The following is a 26,161-nucleotide window of genomic DNA, read 5'->3' on the forward strand; positions in this document are numbered from 1 at the left end:
AACTCATTTTTCTTTTGTGAGCGACCTGTGACACCTGAGCATGTGTAGTTTTGCTCAATTATTGATGCCTTCTGCGTGTCGTTAGCGGACATAGAGGTATTTTGCAGATAGGCTATTTTTGCTGACCTGCTGTCTGTCCTTTCTTGTTACTGGCAGTTACTGAAATCAGCATATAAAGTTACACTGCAGATTTTGTAAAGAGCTGCTGATACCATGGAAGGCATTTTCACAGTGGTAAAGCTTTGATATGAAATGCTGCTGCTTTTGTGAGTAGGTCTGCGGTTATATGGGGGGGTAGAACCAAAATAAATCTCACGGACTAGTAACAACAAACAACATGTCTGAATCTGTCTCTGCAACTACTTTTTGCAGCTCTTTTCTGGCTTCATCCTTTCTCTTTATTGTAAACCTGTTCATGGTAACCTTTCTTAGGAAGAAAACTTGAAATCTGAATGAAGCTGAAAAAATGAGTGTTTCTTAGCAAGCTGAAAAGGTTTTTGTAGAGATAGATCTAATGATGTCAGTGTGCTTTTCTGTTGTAGCTGGCTATTTTGTTAGTCCTGTCTTTCTCAGCAGTGTTGGTCTGAAGAGAGTTTCCATTTTGAGGGACACAGTAGGCATGTGAGTGAGTTTTTTACAAAACTTAGTAGTTTATTATGCAACTATGTTACCAGAATTTCCCAGTTGTCATTAGGCCTGGGCCTTTCTGCTGCTGTTTCCTGTTGCATGTTTTGGTCCAGGTTCTTTACTTCAAGGCCTTGTGGTCTGTGATGGGTTGACCCTGGCTAGATGCTGGTTGCCCACTAAAGCCTCTCTATCACTCCCCTCCTCAACTGGACAGGAGAGAGAAAAGATAACAAAAGGCTCATGGATTGAGCTAAGGGCAGGGAGAGATCACTCACCAATTACTGTCACAGGCACAATAGACTTGACTGGGGAAATTAGTTTGTTTATTACAAAATAGATCAGAATAGAATAATGAGAAAATATAAACTAAATTTTAAAACACCTTCCCTCCACCCTGCACCCCTTCTTCTTCCCAGGCCTAACTTTGCTCCCGAATTCTCTGCCTCTTTTCCTTCAGCGACACAGGGGGACAGGGAATGGGGGTTGCAGTCAGTTCATCACACATTGTCTCTACTGCTCCTTCCTCCTCAGAGGCAGGACTCCTCACACTCTTCCCCTGCCCCAGCATGGGGTCCCTCTCATGGGAGACAGTTCTCCACTAAATCCTCCAACGTGAGTCTTTCCCATGGGCTGCAGTTCTTCATGAGCTGTTTCAGCGTGGGTTCTTTCCACAGGGTGCTGTCCTTCACCAGCAGACTGCTGCAGCGTGGATCCCTCGTGGGGTCACAAGTCCTGCCAGCAAACCTACTCCAGCGTGGGCTCCTCTCACCACAGATCCAGCCAGTTCCACCATGGACTTCCCACAGGATCACAGCCTCCTTCGGGCATCTACCTGCTGTGGCTTGGGGTCCTACAGGAGCTGCAGGTGGATCTCTGCTCCACTGTCAACCTCCATGGGCTGCAGGGGCACAGCCTGCCTCACCATGGTCTTCACCATAGGCTGCAGTGGAATCTCTGTTCTGGTGCCTGGAACATCTCCTCTCCCTCCTTCTTCACTGCCCTTGGTGTCTGCAGAGTTGCTTCTTTCACATCTTCTCACTCCTCTTTCAAGCTGCAGTTTTCTCTCTTGCACAGGTTTCTTTTTTCCCCCTTCTTAAATATGTTATCACAGAGGCACTACCACGGTGTACTATCTTCTCACAGAGGCCACCCCTGTAGCCCCCCCCCCCCCCCCCCCCCACTACCAAACCTTGCCACACAAACCTAATACATGGTACTATTTGTAGAAATGGTTAACAACAGCTAAGGAGGCTGTTCTTATATGATGAAACTTCAAGGAGCAATAGACATGAGAAATGGTGAAAAACATCACAACAGAGTCAATTTAACATTGGTCATAGACTGGATAAAAGTTATGCAATGTACAGCTTAGGAAAATAAATAAGAGAAAAAATAAAAGAGGGGGAGAAGTGTATTCCTGGCAGCAATTAATAATCCAAATTAAGCAGCACAGAGGATAAGACACATGCAGTGTGAAGTACTGAACTCTTACTGTTTCAGGGCTGTCTTTATATCCTCTTCTGTAAACCAAGTAGTTTTTAACTGCAGATGCATATTGGAAGAGAGGACAGCTGATTTATTTTAAAGCTTAATGGCTTCCATAGGTGGATCTTGGTACAATACAAACAGACATAGTGCCAGGTATAGATTTAGATGCTAAATTACTTTAAAAATATTTCTTATAGATGCTTTAGTATCATGGTACCTTAGATACCACTGAAATTAGATTAAATATGGCGATATTCCTTACGCATTTAATCTGCTAAATGTCAACTGTTAATGTTATTACATGAGTTCACAAACTTTAATTAGTTTGTGAACCAAGGCTATGGGGAACTTGAAACTTGCACTGAAGTTCTCATGGTCTTTCTTAAATCTTGATAAGGAGGTATGAATGGGCAGGACTTCTGTAGCAGATATGCAAGAAATACGTTGACGCAACGTAAATTATACTGGTGAGAAAACTGAAGACAGTCTTTCAAGGAAGACAACTGCTAAACCTTTGCATAGCCGATGCATGAGTGCTGTTAGAGGTGCCATTCATGGTTCTGAAACAGAGATATGCATTTGTTGGGTAGAAAACAACATAGGCTGCCCAGGGAGGTGGTTGAGTCCCCATCCCTGGCTGTGTTTAAGAATAGGGTGGATGATCTACTTGAGGATATGGTTTAATGGGGATTAGGGATGACTGGACTCGATGATCTCTAAGGTCTTTTCCAACCTAGAAATCTATGAATCTATGAAAATATCCCTAAGTAATTAAATAATTACATTATGCAAATAGTAATTAATTATATTTTGCCAAGATGCTTGAAGACTACTACAATTACAGTTGAATACAATAGTCTTTATTTCCTTCCTTTCACAACTTAAGTGCTGTTGTAAATAAAGTGATTGTCCTGTACTACCCTAGAAATAATTGCGTTTTCGTGGTGGGCAGAATGATTCCTGTGTTGTCATTAGCTGTTGATCAAACGATGCTATAAATATGTTTGGTGGTAATCAAGCAAATCCTCTCCTGAATTCCTTACTATCTGTTCAGTGTTTTTATCATATTGGTCTTTGATACCAGTTGTGTAAGTTGCCTTATGAAAACTGACAGAGACAAATGTGTATTGAGAAAAACTAACAAAGTAAGCACAGGTTATAAATAGATAACAAACAAAGGAAGGGAGAGGAAGGAAAGGGATACACTGGTACACAACAGCATTCGAGATCAGTAAAAGGAAATGTGTAACTTTTGGTTGGATAGAGTCTGTCTTTTCTTGTTGCTTCTAACACGTTGCTGTTTGCAGTTACTTGCTGATAATAAGGGACAGACGCTTTGTTGTCTGTTTGCTGCTTGGCTGTACACCCTCTGAAGAAAACAAGTATTTAATTTATTACCAGTTAACACAAACATTTAGTTACTAACTTGGGTATTAGGAAACAAAGACAACATGGGGCACCTCCTGCTCTCCTGACCTTGGTCTTCTCTCATTTCCTTGTTTCCTCTGTTGTTCTCTTTGCTGCTGCCTTGTACCCTTGTTCCCTCTTATTTGTTTTCTGCCCTTTTCTTAAATATTTTTTCAGTGAAAGTGCCACCAGTTTCACTCATGGGCTCAGCTTTGGCCAGCAGTGAGTCTTTTGGGAAAGTGGCTATGTCTGGCACAGGGCAGCACCTGACCTTCTCCCACAGAAGCCATTCCTACAGTCCCTCCACTACCCAAACCTTGCTGTTTGTACCCAATACACTAGAAAAGGCTGTGCGTGTCTGTGTTTCATTACAAGGGCAGTGTTAATACAAGTTCATTCAAGCTTCAATTACTAATAAAAATATCTTTTCTTCCTAGGAGAAATTTGTTTCATGTCATGTACAATCTGGATTTCAGCAGTATCTTCTGATTTTGTGTCTCTGACTTATTCTGTATAATAAGCAATAGAAAGAGGAGAGTGAATTTCCATCTTGGTGGCTGCAGTCAGTGAGATCAGATGAAGCAACGGGTTTTGTATTAATTGCTTAACTAATAAACATGGTCCAGAAAGTATGAGATAAAGACATGCAGATGTTTGCAGAAAACAAGCTGTGAAGTTTTTTGACTCAAGTAAGCAGTGTGTGACCAACCCAATGCTGATGCCATGACTAGCCAGGCTTCTGGAAGGAGACCTCCTCAGCCCAGGTGTACAGCCAGCTGACATCCGTGTGATTTATCTCTGGGGCCAATTGATTTAATGACGGACTGTCAGTCTGCCAAGAGTTAATACCAGCCTCATGTCTGTGTACAGTGCTGCTGTTCACATGATGTGAAAAGTTAATGTAGAGAAGGCCCCGTGTTAACATTTGCAGCAATGTGCTGCGGACGATAAGCTTTCTTCCCATAGGAAAAATGGAACTGATCTTTCCTTTTTAGTAATAACTGAGCAAATAAATGTGCCTACCGTAGTATTGCTTCTGGCAATACTACTGACTGGTTCACCTTTGAGCCTTAGCTTCCCATGATCATTCTGCAATTGTAGAAGCAAGTGGTAAGAGGAACTGGTTGTGAGACTTCAGGCCAAGATCTGTTTCCAGAGACTAAGACATCAAATTTGCTTGTTGACTAGTTGAAAGGCAGCTGATGGTCTTATAATAATTATTTTTACTTCTTGTGGGAAACTGCCTGAATAAAGTAGCTTCCCTCAAGGGTTTTCAGCCAAATAAAGGAAAGAAAGACTTGGTCATCAGAAATGCATGCTTAATTCCATTGATTGGAATTGTAATTGAAAGTTCTTGCTAATGCTGTTTTCCCATAGAATAACGTATTGAAATTACATGTTTGCTTAGTATAGAAAAAATTACTGCATTTGGCAAGTGGTTTATCAGAGCTTATAAAGTAAATTCATGGATACCCATTGCTGGATAATCTTATTGTGGCACATACAACTTAGATTAGTGAGTGGTTTCTCAATCAAAAAACAGCAAGAGGTTCATAGGTCACTTTAGGAAATACTCTTGCCCACAAAATCATTAGATAAATCCAATAGATACCTGTATGAGAATGATTGTGTGAAGGTTTCTTACGTGACTCTTCATCCATGTAAAATTATCCTTGAAACTGCCCATAGTTACAAATGCAAGCACTATTCTTACCCCAGTCTTAGTTTTATTCAGATTTCCTCATGCATTGGTGTGCTGTTGGTATGTGGGTGGATTCTACAGTCTTCTGCCATAAGTGTAATAATAAATACAAAAGTTAAAACCTTCAGGGAAAGTGTGCTTGACTTGGAGAAATCTAGATTAATGTAACACACAACAGATTGAACAAACACTTGCATAGTTTTGTTGATTAGCATCAACGTACATATTCTTGAAAAGTGCCAAGCAACACTAATTTCTACATGCCAGGATCAGGAACATATCTGATCTAAATACTCCTTATGATGTGAAGACAGTTTGTGAGAGTCTTTGTGTAAATTCAAATTCTTCTCGTGGAGATCATGTAGTTGTCAAACAGCAGATAGAGATACCTGTGACTTTCCCCATTGCTAGGATTTTTGGACTGGTATTTAAAAACTATACTGCCTTTCTCAAGTTAGGAGCTTCCAAAATCTGAATTTATCAAGCTTTCTTATTTTACCATTGCAGAGTTGTATGTAAACTCTCAAGCTCCACTCTATCACATTTATCTGTGTGGTAACAGGGCCTGTCAGAGGAGTTTCCTCGTTTGGCTGAGGGCTTAGCGTGTTTTTAATCTTTGAAGAACTGGAGCTGTTTCCAGGATTCAGTCTGAGAGGCAGTACTTTGACAAGTAAAGAAACATTACATGTTTACACAGGTTGGAATGTAATGCAAGGAAGCAAGTGTCATTAGTTTCCTGTCAGTATTGTTGGGGGAAAAAGGAAAACATCTTGAACAAATCAAACAACTTAATCTTCTCAATTCATGTTTTTGCATTTTGAGCTCTGTTTAGTAAAAGATCAAAGAAAGTGCTTCCTGGCATTCTTTGGGAGTCGGGTTTCTGGTGGTGTATACTGGTAGTACATGAACTGTTCTCTAGATATTTCCAAGTAGCTAGCCTGAGCCGGCTCTCGTGCCTGTAGGTGACTGTGTGGGTGCTGAGGAGGACTTTGGACACAGTTGAAGTTTCTGCCTTACTTGACACATTTGAAGACTTTCCAAAGATTCACTTTTATTTTTTTAAGTCTCTGTGACCAAACAATTATGGTTTATGAGTACAGCTCTTCAGAAATGAGATTTTTTTATTTAGTTGGTTAGTTGTTAATAGATATGGAGACCATTTGTAAATAGTTAGAACTTCCAGAAAATAAAGACCTTTTTTCTTTGTGAATCCCTAATTTATGGTGATAAATCAGGATCAAGTTTCTTTACTAAGGTACTGCATATCATAAAGTGTTTACTGAGACAAGGGATTCTCTGAGTTAGATTGTGTGATCACCTGGGTAAAACTGAAGGACTGGTTGGAGAGATGAAATGGTGCTGTTACAGAGAACCTTACAATTCACTTTGAACAGACTTCTTGGGCAGCTAGGTATTGGGAGTGAATGCTGTGATTTCATTGTACTGGAGCTCTTCTGAAACTAGATTCCCGTTTTCTCTATTTGTTACAGCAGCCAGAGATGTGGCCTTGTGGAACAAAAGCATTTTCTAATGATACAGATATTGCAAAATGTCTATCCCAGTAGCACCATTGCACACACCTAAACATGAACTAAAAATTCAAATAGGCTGGATTGATAAACTGGACTATAAAAATACTGGATGACTGAAACTGGTTTGCTGTTTAAACATGGATGCTAAGTGCAGTGAATTTTTTTCTCTATGTTGAATCTGTAGAACTTGTTTTACATGCAGACGTCAGCAGCCATTTTGTGTTCTGTACATACTCTTCTTTTCCTTTGTCATTTTTCCCCTTCAAAACATTAATCTTTTTCTAGCAAGGTAATACAGGCTGAAATTAAATAGTTCATCTTTATATATAAAAATAATAATAAAAAAAATCTTATTGTGTGATAAGGATCCTTTTGAAATCTAATTCATTCAGACTTATCAGTCCCAGCCTTTAGTCTGATTGTGATGAAAAATAATTGTTTTTAACTAGCCGTGTTTTGAATATTAAATTTTGAATCATAGGTGCTAATAGTTACACTGACAGAAGAGGTAAGTGAGGGCATGTTATGTGAAGCAGATTGTGCTGTTCTGCGTGGTGGTCTCCTTAAAGTGACGCCTTTTATAGTAACGTACCCTAGAGCCTGTTGGAAAAAAAGTCTAAAATTATTTCTTTTTGTCTTTCTCTTTTTGTAGAAGCTCCACCAAAACTGGAAGAAAACCCTGCTGAAGCGTTCACTGACTCATCTCTCTTTGCTCACTGGGGCCAGGATCTCAGTCCTGAAAACAGACGTATTGCACTTAAACAATTCCAGTATTACGGCTACAACGCTTACCTGAGCGATCGCTTGCCACTGGACAGGGCTCTGCCTGACCTTAGGCCTAACGGGTAAGTTCAGCCTAGCACTGTAAGTCCTGAGCTGTAGAGCCCGTTAGCTCTTTCTCACCTGGAAACGTTATGATGTGCGGTCTCATAGAAGGTAGGTTACATATGATGGCTAGAATGAGTAATTTCTATCCAGCATATGAAAGTTGGAAGTTTCAAACATCTTCTGAAACACCAAAGTGTCCAAGTTAAGTCCTGTTAAAATCTCACTAAGTATCCATTAAAAGTTCCCCAAGATCCTTTGGAACCTTAATCTCACCTGCAATTTCCATTAGATAGCAAGTCTTTTATAGCTAAAAGAATAACCGTTTTATGTTAGATTTTAGTTTTATCACAAGATCTGACTAAGATAGGAAGAAAATACGAGGTGCTCTTTTTGTAAGCCCAGAACTGTCTGGTAAAGATCAGTAAGCAGGTGAAACTGTTGAGCTGTAGTGGTGAAATACGCAGTTTAGTCAAGCAGTATGTACCAGCAGAAAGCCTATGGACCCTTCTTCACTGGGCCGTTCTCCGCTAGGAAGCGTGCATGTCAGGAATGGTAAATCTGTCCACTGTTATTCCATAATGGCTTGGTGAGATGGATGAGACCAAGGGAGCAAACAACCTTCCTTTTAGTGCATTTGAAGCCTATTCTGGTAGAACCATTTGCAGAGACAGTTAATGCTCAACTGTTTTTCAGCCTTGGTGGTATGTCTGATCCTTCGAACAAACAGCAGCTCTGGGGATGGGGAAATGGGTGGAGGGAAAACTGCTTTTTTGCAGCTCATTAAAAAAGAGATAAATCTTTAAAATAAGCGTCATGAGTACTTACTGATTTGAACCAGTAACCAAGATGTGAAAGGCTGCTTAGTTCCAAAAGCAATCTTGATGTGATCTTATTCACTTACCTTAATAAGTTTAATAACTTATGTTAATAACTAAATGTTATTAACTAAATGTTAATGTTTTAATAACTAAAGCAGTAAGCAGTACATTTTACCCTCTACTAACTTGTATGATATTAATGAAAAGAACACCATTCCAGGTAAGAGTTTAGCAATTTTAAATATATTTATGCTATATATTATTATATAGCACATTTTAGAAGTATTTATGTTGTGGATTTGCTGAAAATAATGGCTTTAAGGAAATCAAGGTCCATAGAGTTACATTAGTATTTTGGTTGAATCAGTTTAGCACTGTCTGTAGGGACAATCTTTTTTTTTTTTTTTCCTTTAATTGTAAACTAATTTAGAGGAAAAATAAATCTTCTGTAACTAACAAGACATCAATGACAGAAATATGTCTGTTCTTATATCTTTTTTGAAATGACTCTCCTGAATGATTTCAGTCTGAATTTTTTATAACTATGGGTTTTAAAAATTAAAAAGACAGAGAAAATGAATGTTACTGTAGCTGAAAGAAATAAATTAGGGTTCATATTTTAAAAGAAACTCCAGTTAGAAATGAATCATGATCCTAATTTTGGGGAAATTTTTGATCCTTAGTTAACTATCTGCCAGAAACGTGTTAAACATTACAATATGTTTATGGATGTATGCATACAAAATAATGGCTTAGTAATAGTAGCTAAGGAAGATTTTTATTTCTTCTTTCCTTCCACCCTTTGTCATGGCTCAGGAGCAGGTAGTAGTCTGATGCTGAAATGTAGTGAATTCTGATGCTAACGGAAATGAAGAGTGTTGTCAGGTAATACGTACACTGTTTGCGGTATATACGAAACCCTGTGGAGTACAGAGCTACAGGGTATTCTGAAAATCATTTTGCTGAAAAAAGAATTCCCACTCCTGATATGCAAATTCTCATTTGTGTGAAAGCACATGCATGGCCATTGTGGGGAAAAAAAACTACCCTGCAAGAGTATGTTTTCCACTCTAATAATCAATTTTTAGCATTTGTAGCACCTATTTTTAAAGCCAATTCCACTAGTCACTTCCAGAGTCTGTATAGATGTATTTAAATTATCCATGGGCAGATACCAGGCTCAAGCAGCATAACATGAAAGCCAAGGACAGCTTGGTCTGAAGCGAGCACACAGCAAGTGGCATGGAGACAAAGTTCATCAACTTTGCTGGACCTTAGTTGGTTTTGATATTCCTGTTCTGAGTAGAAATGCACTAAAGCACAGATATGACTGAGGTACCACAATAGCTCAGGATGGAGTTAGCCTAGGTCTAACCAAGCTCATTAGCCTGGATTTAGCAGTGGTTCTGCGAGAGTCAGCGTGACATTGGAATCCCAAGAAAGGCTTGCGGGCAGGTAGCTGAGGGAATGGAGTTCATATAGACATGTCTGGGCTCAGTTGTTGTCTGTCATCTGTGTTCATAACCTGTCACCTATAATATAGGAATTTGGAAAGACAACAGAAATACACGTATAACTGAAGTCTAATGTCATTCATATAGGGTTGGCCCCAGATAAGACTGAGATAATTAAGTGATGTGCCAAGCATGTGGTGTTAGCAGCCCCTTTTATATCATACTGGTATGACTCAGCCTTGACCTCCTTTCTGTCTGCAGTGCTCTGAGAATTCACATCAAAATAACTGAGCAGAGGAGCTCGGCATTTCTTTGCAAGGCAGTAAGAAAGGCCACTCCATGTATATAATAACCCCATATTATAGCATAGAGAATTTTCTAGGATTGATATTGTCAACATTTAATGCTGTGAGAAAACTAGAGGACAATTAGAGACTGCTGAGCCACAGCACATGCGGAGGAGAGGGCAATATTTGACCTTGCCCCATCCTCCAATGTGGGCGGCACACAGAGGTAGATCATCGCATTTAGTAGTTAGGGCAGTGCACTCTGCCCAAGCCCCTGAACTCTGGCTTCTCTGGGAAAAAAAATGACCTTCAGTCAGATGGAAACATTTAGCAGATTTTATTTAGGTCAGGCTCTGGCAGTTGTCCCACCTTGCAGTGGGACCTTCTTGTGTGTTAGGTACTGCACAGTGGTTTCCAACTCTCTGTACAGCCGTGAGTCTCATGTCCTGTGATAAAACATTCAGGATTTGATTACTTTTCACTGTGAATATTTGCACTAGCACAATGGAGTCCCTAGCACAGTCCAAAATAATCTGTCATAATACAGATTATATTACATAACTCCTCTGGATATCGCAGCCTACTGAAGTAATGGTCACATCCTGAAGTAGGCTCTGTTTTTGCAGTACTTAGTAGACAGTACAAGCAGTATTGTGGAGTTTTGCTTATACTGTCTCTCCCAAGGCCTCCATTTATTTTCTACTGCTGAAATTGGGTGCTCTGCTGTTTACCATCCTTTTGTGCATCTGTTAGCCCATAACTTGTCTACATCGCAGACTAACAAATAACTACTGACTCTAATGAGCTTGGAAGCATTGAGGAAGGCAACATTGCCCTTACTGTGCGCAGGAACAGGATAATACTTCTGTGCTAGTTATAATTCTGTTGTGCTCATTACTTTAAGTAGGGCAGACAGTACCCACAAAGCTTGTCGTGAGTGAAATGTTGAACAAGCTCACACATAAAGGCGTTATTAAAAGTTAGCTTGTTTAGAGATCCCAAAGCTGTGTACCAAATCTCCCGTTGAGTGGATGCTTCTTGGGATTCTACTTTGTTGGCTTGTAAATTTTTTGTTGCCTTCTTTGCTTATGTGATGAGATAGTGAGGGGTAGTGGAAAAAGAAGTGTGCAGCAGGACCCCAGCAGGGGAATTATTCTGCAGTTTTACTCCTGCGTAGCCTGTATGATAGGAAGGATCTGACCAGTAGACCGTAAAGCAACTTTTTCAGTCAGTGTAACTGCTGTCAGCCAAACTTCTTTTGCATTGGTAAAAACGGTATTGTATGAAGAAGCAAAGGCAGGAAGGGTGGAGGGGGAGAAAAGACATTTAAAGCATAGATGTTTTTTCTTCTGTGGAGATTGCTAAATAGTACGGTATAGCATTTGGCTTGTAGCAATTTAGCCCTTTTCCTAGTTGAGTCAGCACTGTTTGGCATCTAGACAGTGCAGAGGAGATGTCCTGTTTCCTGTGCAGAGAAAGGCTTTGGCCGTTTTGTACCTCTTGTTTCAAACAGATCACCAATCCCAAATTGAATTACTTTGAGGCTCGATTCGACAAGGGGCAATGGTAGAAGCCTTGAAGAGCAGCAGAATTAGGTTTGTGATAAAGTGGATGCAAACAGAGCAGATGGGATATCCACTGAATTCAAGTATAACTACAAGGGAGAAAAAAATTAAGCATTCGCTGGTTGAGGAGAGTGATGTGTGTTGGGACAAAAGCTATTTACGTGCGTACATCTATCCAAAATGTCCTTCAGTGTTACAGTGGTATCTGCAGTCCTGGGTGTAGCAAGTAAGACGTCAGATTTCTATAAACCTTTAGGTTTTCCTTTGTTAAAACTGATGTAAGAAAAACATGTGATCTCAAATTGTGAGGTTCAGGCTGGGCATTCGCGTGTTAGCTCTGCTTCTCCCCAAAAGCCACCTCCTACAGACTTGCATTCCATAAGCGTTTGCTTCCACATGTGTCTGTGAAACAGTTCTGTTTTGCTGGGCTTATGTTAGTTACACATATGGCTCCATGTTCATTTGTGACTGAGTTCTTTTGTTTCTACTCATGAAAAAGCATAAATATTGCACGTTGTGTTTGATGTTCCAGAGGAATCCTTTAAAAAGAGCATGAAAGCCTGATACTTTGCCTGTTGTATTGTTTTGGAGAGAAGTCCTAAAATTATCAAACTATTCATCATTCTTGTTGAATACCTAATGTTTAATTCTGTCATATTTCCCGCTTTCTTTTACTTATCTCTCTACCTTTGATTCTTCTTTTTCTTGTCTCGCTTTTGCCTGCCTTGAAACTGATTCATAGCAGTGGCGTGTACTGCCTGAGTGGCCACCCTCTGGGATTCTGATCTGTGCGTCAGTTTGTCCTGTCTGAATGTATCTCCTCAAATGGCTGCTCTAGAATTATTTAATTTCACTAACAGTGATGTCAAATCAGCTGCAGTCTACAAGCTGCTATAATAACCTAAATTAATAATGATATACACTTGTTGGTTTTGATCTTCCCCATTGTCTTCTTTAACTGAAAGGAGATGCGATGCGATAATCCGCTCACGTGCTCACTCTCATTTTTTCTCTCTCAGTCTCTTGTTAATGTGTCATAACGTGAATGTTCTTTCACTTGGCATAGATTTATACTAAAACATAATCAAAATAATGCGTGGTGTAATACTGTGAGAGGCTAGCAATTTTTGGTCAAACAGCTATACAGAATTATTCTCATGTTCATCCAAAAATGAGCTTTATTGAGATCATCAACTCCCAGCGTACTGTTCTTATTGCTTTATTCAGAGAAAGATCTTGGTTTTAAGTACCAAGAAAAAAATGGACCTTTATTGTATAATTTTATCGACATGAATAGCTTTTATTAAAAGAAGTGAGGAATCAATCCATTACAATTAAATCTATGCTTTAAGATGCTTAGGAGACCAAGAGCTAATCATTCTTGTGTTCCAATCTTGGAACTTATCTGTGTATTTATCAAGTTCCCTGCCTGTTATCTAATCTTTCCTTATTATATTTTTTTTGTTTGCTTTAGGGATTGGTGCCAGGACAAAAAAAAAAAAAAAAGAGTTAGCTGTGTTTGCTTATAGTTATATGGTAACTGTATATTAAAATTCCTCACACGATTGTATGCCTGCTTTTTCTTCCTTGTAATAGAAGATTATGACCACAAACAAAGATTTCTAGATTTGCAGCAGAATTACTGTCTTACTGGCTGTAGTTCTATAACAATAGATTGTAATCCTCAGAGATCAGGAAAAAAAGCCCTTTTTAGGTGTTGCTCAGTGCCAGCTGTGTTACAATAATTCAGTTAACACTTAAAATAGTGATAATGATATTAGTGAAAGCAAGAGTAAAGAATGATCACAAAATAAAATTATAAACATAAATAGTTGAGCTGGAATTCTAACAAGACTCAGTTCTTTTGCAAGAGTTCTATTGGTATTTATTTCATTTGTGCCCGAATGGAATTTTTTTTTCCTCCCAAACATCTTGAACTTCCATTTGCCATTTTGGCTGATGACAAAATGCTACTAGATCTTGAAGAAAGTACGAGTCTATTTCTGCTTGTGCTTCTGAGAAATTCTTATTCTGTTGGAACTAAACCTCCCTCCCACGTATGTTCTTAAAACAATACCTTAACCCCAAATGTTTGAGTAATATGTTTTATTGCATCCTGTGTTTTAAAAAACATATGGAATAGATGACATAATTCAGTGATTAAAATAAAAAATGTGTTCTGTTGTCATTGTTCGCTGCGATATCCGTGTAACTCCTGGTGAAAGGTTCTCAAAAATTGCAGAAAATAGTTCTTTTTCATAATTTATCTACATATTTGTAGAAGGTCTCAGAGATAAGTTGTTAATACAGGAAATCATTCTTGCTCTGTTGTTCTTACTGCATATTTATGCTAAACTAATTTTAATGTGACTGGCTAAATAGTCTTATCACAACGCATGTAGTCTAGAGGAACATAATTTTCTTGTGGACAAATATTTGAAAGAAGATTCATAATGTATGCTCTCTTCTATTTACCAGAGTTGTGCTTGAAATAGAACACCAGGAGTTTCTCTAAATTTCTGGTAACCATGACAACTGTTACTTTAGTGTTATTAGCCCAATGTAATTTAGTGGAGTAGGTTGCTAGAGCTAATTTTTTAGCTTCGTTGGGATGATGCGCGTTATTGTAATTCTAAATAATACTTAGAATTTATATTTAAAAATCACTTAGTCATAATGCTGAAATATGCTCTATGCTTTGTGGATTTGTTTTTCTAGCGAGAGCCTCACTTTGCAGAGGGGCAGGTTAGGGGTCTTGTTCAAGGCCCCCAGATGAGTCTGAGGCGGAGCTGTCCCTGAAACTTGCACGTTGATGGTTGCCATGCAACTGTTCCATTCTAAGGGCTTAATGGAGCTAAGATTTTGATCCATACAGTTTCCTCGCTTTTTACCCCTTCAGCATATGTTTTATACACGTATACACGCACTCTTTCTCTGTAGCTATTTCTTGTTCATTCCTAGAATTATGGAATTTCATTCCTCATAAAACTTGGCATAAAGAGGAAGACAGACATACTTGTGAAGCTGCACAAGTGCTTTGCATTCTGTGCATGATATGAGGTGTGTAGGTTTAATTCTGATTTGTTTAAATTAAAAAAAAAGCGGGTAATTTTTATTGTCATCATCTGATATGAAAAACAATGTGGGCTGGAAAATACATGTTTTAAAAACTACACACATTGAAAAAGAAGTGAATTCAAGCTGGAAATAAAGATGATAAAAGAGTCTAAATGGAAAAAAAAACATTAACTCAATTTAGGAATGTACTGTCATTGAAAAAAATCCATTTGAAAAGACTAAAGAAATTAGACACAATGGAAGCCTAATTCTATTCTCTTATATCGTATGTAGTTATTTTTTAATGTATGGTGGAGCAGAAAAGGAGTGAAATGACATTCACAGCATTAAACACTTTGCTCTTGTCTTGCATAAGGTGCCAAACAAAGGAAAAGTCTTTTCCAGTGTGATTTAATTTAAAAAGATGTAAATGAATGCAGGTAGGACAAACAATATAAATAATTTCCTTAAATGAATGGAAAACGTGTCAAAAGCAGATTTATTTTTTTTAACATTTCAGTTTATGCATAGATTTATGGTAGGGCAGCAGTGTTTTGGGGGCTGCTTTTGTCATCTGGAACATTTTTGGAATATAGTTGGTCACTAATTTCTTACAAATTATATTTTACATGTATCTCAACCTTAGCTTAATTGACAGAGGAGAAAAAATCTGATTTTTAAGGAAGCAACTTCTTTAAACTATTTTCAGTGTATTTTCATTGCCATTTAAAATATTTTCCAGAATCGCTGTGTTGCTCTTCTTTTAATAGGTGACATATCTTACCATTTTTGCTAGAGTTTCATTTTTATCTTCTTTGTACATTGATATAGCTGAGGATAACAAATATCACTACGTCCAAGCTAGACAGCTAAAAGATAGATTGGCTGTAGCCTTGTTTGCTGGACCATTTTGTATCTCTATGCATTCTGGTTGCAAGTGAATCATTAAAATAACAGGCTTTGTAGGTAGGTTCTTTACAGGCTAATGCTGAAAATTAGTTCAGTGTATTTAAGCCCGTTAACTAGTTCATAGTCTGTTTGAAGCCCAGTTTTCAAAACTTGGGTGAAATTTCCATTATTATATCAAACAGAAATGTGCTAGCCTTCTAAGGGTGTACAGGAGACTAGAATTTTGTTAGGAATTTCTCATTATGCCCATGCAAATTTGTACATCTAACTTGTGTATAAGAAATTGCATCCACAAAGTAATAGTATCCAGATTGCATATGGATTTTTTTTTGTCACTGCAGAATGGCATACATGTACATACACTGTGTGCCGTGAACAGGTCTGTTCTTCAAAGAGCTGGATCTGTAGTGGTCTTAGCATCTTTTGGAAAACTGTGAGGGTTAGTATTTAAAAACTGTAGTGTGATCATAAGTACAGGGGCCTCCCAGACACTTTGAGCCTGAAATACACACCTTGAAAATCCTATTTTCAGATGCTGCTTAACCCTTGTAGCATCTAAAATTCACATTTGCCAAAGATTCACCTCATTTGACAGTACTGAGCCCAAGTCAGTTTGTGCCTGCTTCACCTATTCAGTCACCTAGGTGGTGTTTTTAAGCAGTGCTTTAAGAGATTGTTCACCACAGGTGATGACCTTTCTTTAATGAATGATTACAGAGGTTAAAATACTCTAGGGTACAGGAGGCAGGTGTGGAGAACTGTCTTTTCTGCTTAAGATCTGAAACCGTGTGTTTACATATAGAGTTGGGACTGTTTAGCCTAGAAAAGAGGAAGCTCAGAGGGGATGCCTTCAATACATATAAATATCTGAAAGGAGACTGCAAAGAGGATGGAGCCAGGCTCTTTTCGGTGGTGCCCAGTGACAAGGCCAGAGGCAATAGACACAAACTGAAACACTTTTTTACTCTGAGGGTGACTGAGCACTGTCACAGGTTGCCCAGGGAGGTTATAGAGCCTGCATCCCTGAAGGTAACCAAAAGCTGTCTGGATAGGTTCCTGGGCAGCTGGCTCTAGGTGACGCTGCTTGAGCAGGGGGGTTGGACAGGATGACCTCCAGATGTCCATTCCAACCTCAACCATTCTGTGTATTGCTTCCCAGTAAAGTGCCCTGACACTTGATTTGCAGGCCCTATAAAAGTGCCTTTATTCCTTCAGCCAAAGCAGCACTTCTTAAGTGAAAACATTAAATATTAGCTTGCAAAGGAAAGAAAAAAGTGATTACAAGAGTTACTTTGGTGTTACACTCTAGGAGATTTGACATAGCCATAAAGAGGGAAGTCCAGGGTTTAAAATGCATGAATGGCTGTTGGAATAGGTCCTTCCTCCAAGAAATTTGCCTTAAACAGGAGGCTAGAGAGACTTGGTATGGCTCCAACTTAGCATACTTTGAATTGCTCCTCAGAAAGTGGAAAGACTCTGAAAAGGGGGACTGAAAAGAATCACACTAAGCTGACAAGTAGTTAGAGATAGCTCTCTGAGGAGATCAGAGAAGATTGAACTCATGCTCCTTCTGTTCTGGTTGAAGGTTTTAACTCCTGAACTACTGGCTAGAGAAAAACAGGGCTGCCTTGCGCTAGTTGTCTACTGGAAGAAAAGGCAGCTCCCTCTGCCTCTTATTGTAGTGTTTTATTTCGAATAAAAGCCACTCAGGTTCTTATTTTTAGGAAAGTACCTGTGACTGATTAATTCAGAGGGCCCGCCGTGCTTCATGGAGAAAGCTTCTCCTTTCTGGTCTTGTTTGTGTGCCTGTAAGTAGCTGTGTTCTTTACAAGTTACATATCGCTCTGCTGAAAGATGCAATATTTAGTTTTTTTATTTAGAGTTCCTTTCTGAATCTGTTGATATGTCCTTCTTGGAAAATCTGACCGCCAGGAAAACGCCTCAAAACCAGCAAGAATCATGACTGCATCTGTTTTTAAAGGCCAGGTGTAGAAGATGTCCAAATATAAGCCTTTATGAGAAGCTGATTTTCTGAGAGTAGTGAAATTTTTTTACAAGTCATCTTTAATGAATTGTTATTCACTTTAAAGAAAAAAAAAAAGAAGTGGGGGGAGGCAATTGATTATAAATGACACAATGACGCTTCCACAAGCTGTTGTTACATCTTATCTGCTGTCCAGTGGTACTCAAAAAAAAAAAAAAAAAAAAAAAAGAAAAAAGAAAAAAAGGGATGTGCTTTCAGCTCTCCTGAAAGCTTCAAAGAAAACTTTTTCTGATGCTCAAAGCTGAAAGCTCTCTTATCAGTGAAAATAGGAAACTAACACACCAGTAGAAGTACAAACTGTTTCTGGAAAGTAAGTTTTGATTGTTTATGCTGCCAAAAGATCAAGCTACAAGTGGGAATCGGTAAATCCAAACACCATTTTAATTGTTTCTCTCTTGTATTGATGCCATGGAACAAAAAGCTGTGGATCTCTGTTGTCGCAGAATCTCACAAAACCAAGCCAGACTGACTAACAAACTAGAAACGGGATTTATTTTTTACAAGATGGTAACAAAATCGAAGTTTTACCCTAACAGAAACTGCTTTAAGAGTCCAAAAAACATTAACGATCCACAGGTTCAGAATGTTGTTTGAGAGTTAAAACTACATAACCAGCTTAAGCATTCTTAAGGTTTATGGCTGATGACCCAAAATGTACAATCACATGCATCTTATAAAGGGGAGACTCTCAACCTTGAGGAGTTTCCTTGGGTGGTGTCCCAACCCAAGGAGAGAGTCTCCAGCTGCAGACTCACTGCTCCAAGGACCGCTCAAAATGGCTCTCCTATTGGGCTCTGTTTATACCCTAGCTGAATCTGATCTCTGGTCAAATATGATCATGTGGTCATGCTTCCAGCTTCCTCACCTTTCGACAGGAATGTGTAGGTGGTGACCAGCACTGAGTGGGTGGAACAAGAGCTGTAGTGGGAAGTATTCGCGGGCTTTTGTGAGGTCTTTGCCAGGGCAGGTGCATCTGCCGTGTCTGTGAACAACGAGGTCTCTTATTTGTTTCTGAAAGATGAATGAACCAGCTTGTTAAAAAGTACGGTGTACACATTTTAAGACTAAAACTGTTGTCATTACTTTTTCAAGACTGTGTTTTCTGTTTTACATGTCTATATAATTCTTTCACATGGTGACAGAGAGAAAAGTACCTAACAATATTAAGTCACTTCTTTAATGTGATTTCCATCAATTTCAAACCAATGACTGAATTGAGAAAATCGGTCGACCAGCTGAATTTTGAATATTATGTGTATCTCAGTGGTTTTGGATGTCGTGTCCTGCGCACTGACTCTTTTCAGAAGCTATAAAAACATACGTGTAAATTCATTGTCTTGATTAAACTTAATTTTTTGTGCAATATTCAGCATGTGAAGAGGAAAGCTTTTCATGATAGTTCTCTGTATTTATTGACTAAATAGATTAATATACAAAATTAAAAAAAAATGCATTGCTTTCTCTTTGAACTGAAGAACAAATTCAGTTAAGGAGTCACATTCAAGTATGATTTAAAAATTCTGAATCCATCTAATCCTTCTGTATGCCAAACATTGGCTGTTAGTAATGCTTTCCGTAGCTTTCAGGAGTTCCTGGCTGTAGTGAATCTAGGCATCTTGAGAGAAGATAGCCACTTCAGGGTTGTCAGGAGGCAGAGAAGAGCATTAACATCAATCATTTCCACCTACAGAGCCTGTCTAGAAATGATGCCTGTGTCAGCCTGTGGCTTAATTTCATCCTAGTAGGTAGTTTCAGATCTGAGAAAAAGGTAGAAATAACTGTTGATCAGAAACATTGTATTAAAATACTGGAAGTTTCAAAGAAAAGTAATTGCTTTTACTTAAATAACTTGTTGCTTTGTAATAAAAGCAAACATTTTGCTGACAGTTTAAAAGAGAGAAATTGGTAAAAGGGCTTTCTGTTCTTCATAAAATTACAAAATTTGAATAGTTTTTTGAATTAAGGGGGAAAAAAAAAACAATAAAACATTAAGGAACTTAAAAGTTGGGGCAGGACTTCCGTACTGCTGTTTCCATAAGTAAATTGGAATGTGGCTAAAATACCTATTTTTTAAAAAGCACAGGAAGATCCATCAGGTTATGAGAGTATTCCTTATTCTGATTAAACCTCTTGACTGAGCTTATAGAGAAGTTTTCCATCCTTTTGCCTGTTTTTCTGACTACACCATCTCAGCTTTTGTAGCAGGATGTTCTTTGGAGCTTTTACTGTGTTATTATTGAATTGAGAAAAAAGCCCATGGTTTTGACTGAGATAGGTGGTAGATTCTATATCAAAAATAATTAACGTGGCTATTAAGATGATGTTTTTTAAAGTAAGAGGCTAACTCTGTTTATTCCTGTCTGCACTGTTCAGAAAGACATTGCGAACAACTGCCGTTGGAAGCTATATTTAAACAAAAGTTTGCATTTGGTTTGCAAACTAATTTTCAGTGTTTTGAGCCTTGAGTGGAGAAATGAGCTCACTTGCAGGCCTTGGTTGCACAGGCAAATTCAGGAGATTGTTTTCAGGGTTTCCTTTTTTTAGATAGTAATTCATGTGATTCTTGCCTGTATGTGCTCTGGGTATGGGGACTTTCTGATCCATGCCTACAAGAGCTCTCTTATCATTCTTATGGCTGGGAATAGATTGCTCTGAGACAGTTTATGTTGACATCATGACTTCCAACAGCTTACATCTTTTTTTTTTTTTTTACCTTCAGGTGCAGAAACCTTACATTTCCTGACAGGCTTCCTGAGGTCAGCATTGTATTCATATTTGTTAATGAAGCTCTCTCAGTGATTCTGCGCTCCATTCATTCGGCCATTGACCGGACTCCCGCTCACCTACTCAAAGAGATTATTTTAGTTGATGATAACAGTAATAACGGTAAGAGGTTTTGGTTCTTCTTTCCACCCCTGCACTTTCCAGTTCCTCTCCTCTTCTCTCCTTTCCACTTTTCAATGGCAACATTAACTTGCTGCTCCTCTACAGTATTTACTCAGATTTTGCTCTCCATGATCTGAAGGACTGGACTGCTCATATCTGATTTTTCAGTACTTGTCTAGGTGTTTGTCAATGAGGCCATGCTGGATGTTATTTACAAGTCTTATTTTCTGGCAATTTCAGTGATGAAATTTTAATAAGCACAGGATGCTGAACTTAAAGAAAAGATTTTGCTCTGCTGGGGGATTTATTCTGAACTCCTAAAATACAAGGAGAATCTGTATTTATCCTGTTGAAGGAAAATGTGGAACAAAGGACCTCTCTTATGCTTGCCATCATTACAGCTGTATGTGGCTGGATCCTGTGACTTGCTGCTGGTCATAAATGTATCTCAGATCTGTACAGAAAATAAATTTATTGGGAAACAAGTAACTATGTTCCCTACCCCAGGCTATGCGCTTCATCATCTCTTCTGCTGACTATCAAAGAAGGAAAAAGGAAAATCTTGACTCTTCAAAGTACACACAAAACTCAACAACTTGATGTAGGGTTATATCTAATTCTGGTCTCAGCAAGTAATACTATGTTTAGAGTTACCTAAGGGCCGACCAAGCTTTTCTTGAAACACCTACTCATGGAACAGTGTGGGTAAATTGACATGCAGGATTTATGAGTTTATGGCACAATTTATGGTGTAACAATGCAATGAAGTAAATGAGAAATCACATGAAATGGTGAACTACGAGCAAAGTAAAAAAAAAAAAAAAAAAAAAGCAAAATCAATGTGCGTGCCCACACATATACATATACATGATCCAGAAATGTCTTGTGAACTGTGATAGACTTTTAATTTCCTTCAGCATGCTGTTCAGTCATTTGACATGGTTTTACTGATGCACTCGTGCTGGCCTTAATTTTTGCTCACTCCCTCATGCAATACATGACAGTTTAATAGATAAAAAAAAATCGAAATACAACTTTGGTGCATTTGGACTCTGGAATGTGTTTGTAGAAATTCATTCCTGTATCTTTCAAAGAGGTACAGTTAACGTGATGCCAGGAGCTCAGTGAATCTGAAAGGCTTTTGGTGCTGCAGGACCTGAGGTCTCTGGATGCAGAGGAACTGGCCGCAAGGCACCCATACAAGAAGAAAAAACAATCTGGCTGAGAAAAGAGGGTTTCTAGAGTTTGAGTCTGATTTTCTACAATGCACAAGCAGTTATTCTAGTGGGCACATTGCAGAGCAATGTCAGAAACATGAGAGTTTCTGAGAGAGCCTGTCATCACTAGGATGAGCTCACTAACAAACACACTTTGCACTGTGCTCTGTGGGTTTGTCAAAATTATTCTTTTTCATTATTTCTTACCCAAAGTAGATAAGAAATCGCAGGAACAAAGAAATCTCTCAGAATGACCTGCTCAGCTTCGTTTTTCGTTACTACCAGTATTGATACTCTACAGTATCATATTTTTATAGTTGGCTGTGCCTTTTACTAAGGCTTGCTTTTCTTAACCTCCAGTGCCTTAGATCCTTAGGTTCCTGGCCCCAAACAGGAGGACAGAAATTGAGAGGAAGATAGCCTTTAGTTTGACTGTCTTGGCTTGGTGTTGCATGCCTTTCCGTACAAAATCGCGCTGTGCAGTGATAGTCTCCCAGAAAAATTCAAGTCTCTCCAGGATTTTCTGCTACTCCTCTAACCCTTTCTCTGGCGTCTCTTCCCTGCAGGAGTAAATTAGATTCCTACAGTCCTCTTTATCCCTTAATGTATGCCGAAGACCTGGTAATAGGCATCCATTTGGAGAGGATGGATGTTTGGTAGGAAAGGGAGTGATCGTAAAGATGATTTATGGGCTTTTCTATTATTAGTTTAAATCCTGAAATATTTATTTTACAATTTACTTTTGCTTTTACAATATTCTGTTTTCAATTTTTTTCTCCCTTCTAGCATTGCTGAAACTAATCCTTTATATTTAGTGTCATTCTGTGTTTTTGCTAGTAGCTCTTTAGCTTGTGAGTGTTGCTGCTTGTAAGATAAGTGGGTTACTCTGGGTTTCCCTGTGATGTTACCTGAGGGGCAAAAGCTTGCTTTGTGCTTACATCTGGCTCCAGACGCTGCTGCTTGCAGAGTCCTGTCAGAATCCTAATTACAAGCAGTATGTTTACTCTCAGGCTTTCGCCGGGGATGGCAACTTTTATAACTCAGTGTAAGATTTTCTTCCGTGACGCCACAGCCGTGGGTTTCACAGGCAAGAAACACCGCACTATGGCAAGTGGCTAGAAAGAAAAAGTGAGAACAGGCATCAGGCAGAGTGCAAATGAACATGGCTTTTGTTTTGAGTCTCTTGTGCGATTTGATTGGGTTCGCAGAGCATAGTGGCTTAAAAGAAAAGCAGATACGGTGATTGGCACTAGAGGAGGGCATGAAAATTTCCTGCTCCTGAGGGGAAGCAATATGCTGGTAAACTGGTATAAATTCTTGCTGTGGGCTGAATTCTGAATATAGTAATGAACACCTGGATTCATCCCTAATTTCAGTAGATCTCTGTTTCAGATAAGAGCTGTGGAAGAAGTAGTTGCTTTTTAAAATTCCAGAAAGTTGATTTCGGGAACCGTATTTTCAAGGATATGGCTGAAGTCTGTACATTTGTCTTGAACAATATAAACTATAGTGTTTTATTTCATGCTCTTCAGGGTGTGTCAAGCAAATTATCTATGACTTTCTCTAAAACTCAGTGCAGTTTTTGAAGTTCCCAATTATGTTTCAGGAGACCTTGATTAATCTCTTTGTGAAGTTTCCTTCATTTTAAATAAATGTTTCAAGTTAGGAAACTGTGAAAATGCCAGTGTGTGCCATTTAAAAGCAGAAAATAGATTTATCAGGTCCCAAAATTTGAATACTTTATTTTAATAAAGCCATTTGCATGGCTTAGAGTGTGTATTTCACCATACCATCTTTTCCAGTGGAATTCTGATAAGCATAACACTGAAATGTTTCGTAGATGCTGTCAGGTACATTAGTATTAAAATTTAATTTAATTGAAGGTTTAAAAAAGTGCATTTCAGTGACTGCCTGTGTGCTGTATAATGAGAACAAAAGATTTATTGAAAAAACAAACTAAATATCAGTGTTGTTCATTTGGGTCTCATTCGCATTGATGTGAAATAGAGCAACTGCACTGATTTCAGCTGTTTTAAATGTAGTTTTAAGTGCTGCCTGTCAGATCAGAATCTTTCCCATCCTCCTCAGGAGCACTGCTTGCTTTTCAGAGATAATACGCTTGTTAGTTTATAACTTGGCAATAAAATAATTTATTAATTTTTGCTTTCAGAAGTTGCAGAGTTTTCCAGCTGACTCAATGCAGTTGAGGAGAGGGATTTGCAAAGAGGCGGCTTTAAAAAAAACTTTAAAGTGACCATGCCCACAACTGCTGATAGTTAGTTAGACCTCAGAAATGTATTCAAAAAAAGCATTGCCTGAGCTGGAGACTACTGGAATAGTGTTTTATTCACTCTCTAGCTTGTTGCATCCTGCCCACTGGGGACAGGGTGGTGACCTTCTGTGCTGCTGAAGTTCCGTTTTGGCTTTTGAGTCTTTTTGCTGGCACTGAGCCCCGCTGCATTATGAAGCACCTCTTGAAGGTATTTTAAGATGATTTGAAATCTCTCTAAAAAAACCTCATTGTGAGCCACGATGTGTTGAGCTTCATGGAGTGGCAGTATGCTTTAATGTGTCCAAAGTATGCCTTACAAAATTTTGTATTATTGCAATAATTATAATCCTTCATGACATTTTTTCATATTAAAGTTAATAATAAATATTGTGATGGAGGCTCGAATTTCATAAGGTTTCTTCCTTTTTCTTTGAATCTTTACTTACGAATGAAATACTCTAACATGTTCAGTTTAATGATTCTCATTTTGTCCTGAGATTTCCGTGAATGCAGCTATTGAATTGCAGTAATAATGCTGGATATCACAGGATGCTAATTTTATGACTTGCAGTGTCGAAGAGAATTAGCACAGCATGGTAGAAAGTGGGTCAGATGGAACTGTATCACTTTGAGAGATTTGCAACATTGTCCTCAAAATGCTGAATAAAAAGAAGCTTTTCAAAAAGCATCCAGAGCTTTTCATTAAGAAGGTATATTTCTTCTTTGGTTATTTTTAAGAGATGTTTGGGAATAGAAGTTGTCTGATTTTTTTCCTTTACAACAGCAGTGATGAATAAACCTCAAAAGTACTGTTCAAATGCATGCTAGATTTCATATTACCGCATAATTTGGAGATGGCTTACTTGTAGGCCAGACAACTATGAATGTTGGTTTAAAAAACCTCTTGATAACAATCTCCTAGGGAAGACTTTGGGATGTGCTGTCCTTCTGTTTGGCTTCTTGTTCTTCTCTTACCTCAATGCCAGCAAAATCCAAAGGCAAATAAAAACATTTAAAAACAAGGAAAAAGACAAACTTTATTCAAACCTGCATTCACTTTTGGGCCATGGTTTATGCATTGTGAAGGCTTTGCTTTGTCTGTCTCGATTCATTCTGTCCATTAGTTAAAGGCCTTGCTGCTGAAATCCTCATTATTGCATGAACTTTACAGAAGCAAACTTTCAGTAGTGTTGGTAGGAATTTACATGATAGAGAGTTGTGTAATGCTAATTAGGTTGTGTAACCCCATATATTTTATGTATAGACCAAGAGATCTGTCTCCATTGTAGATTTGAGAATGTTAGCTGTTGTTACAAACTACGCATTTTATTTGCTTAGTAACATTTAGCACTGAAACTTGAATAAATGAAGAAAATTCTTTGAGCGTATGTTTACTGCTAATGTTCTGTGCTGATGCCAGGACTGCACTGACATGTCTTAGCTTGTGTGCCAGCTATTGTGGATGCATCTGAAAATATGTAAGAAGAAAATAACCAGAAGCTCATCGTAGTCTGCTAAACATAGTCTGCTGGCCATCTGTTTCAGCAGCCAGCAGAAGTTAGCAGAATGAGGAATGTTGTTCTTATTCTGAGATGTCAGAGAGTGGAGTAGTGGACACTTTGGTTCATTTCCCAACGGTGACTGGCCATGCAGCTCAAAACTCTTGTGGAAAAATTTAAGAATCATTAAGGTAAATGGAATGTAAGATTTTTATAAGGACACTAGGTCCTGAAGGTGATGTCATAGCATGGCTGCAGACTGTTCTCTCCTCTACTTGTCAGGCCTTGTGAAATTGTATTTGATTTCTGTTTTAAAGGGAAGAGGTTGTGGAGTAGGATATCAAAAGGAAGTGAGCAACAGAGCAGAAAAGAGGAATACTGCTTATGAAGGCGGCTATCTGTCCCAACTCTTCTTGCCCCTCTTTTGCTTTGTTTTGTCACTCTTCACACCATTTTCTCGACCTGTGTTTGTTCCTTCTTTTTTCATCCCAAGGTTGTCTATATCCTTAGACTTTATTTCCTCAGTCCACTTTGCTTTGCCTCATTCCACCTTGGCTGCCTGCTCTTTT

The 26,161-nt window shown here is 38.6% G+C and overlaps 1 protein-coding gene across 2 annotated transcripts in view; it reads left to right on the forward strand.

Annotated features, from left to right (window-relative positions):
• Positions 1-26,161, forward strand: part of GALNT18 (polypeptide N-acetylgalactosaminyltransferase 18) — a 260,097-nt gene that overhangs the window by 119,930 nt on the left and 114,006 nt on the right. For both annotated transcript variants that reach the window (XM_086613387.1, XM_086613388.1), the window contains exons 2-3: positions 7,409-7,601; positions 20,438-20,604. In XM_086613387.1, coding sequence (XP_086469513.1) covers positions 7,409-7,601; positions 20,438-20,604 — 360 coding nt within the window. The remainder of the gene's footprint in view (positions 1-7,408; positions 7,602-20,437; positions 20,605-26,161) is intronic.

The sequence above is a fragment of the Tauraco erythrolophus genome, chromosome 6 (assembly GCF_009769465.1).
Source record: "Tauraco erythrolophus isolate bTauEry1 chromosome 6, bTauEry1.pri, whole genome shotgun sequence".
Classification (NCBI taxonomy): Eukaryota; Metazoa; Chordata; class Aves; order Musophagiformes; family Musophagidae; genus Tauraco; species Tauraco erythrolophus.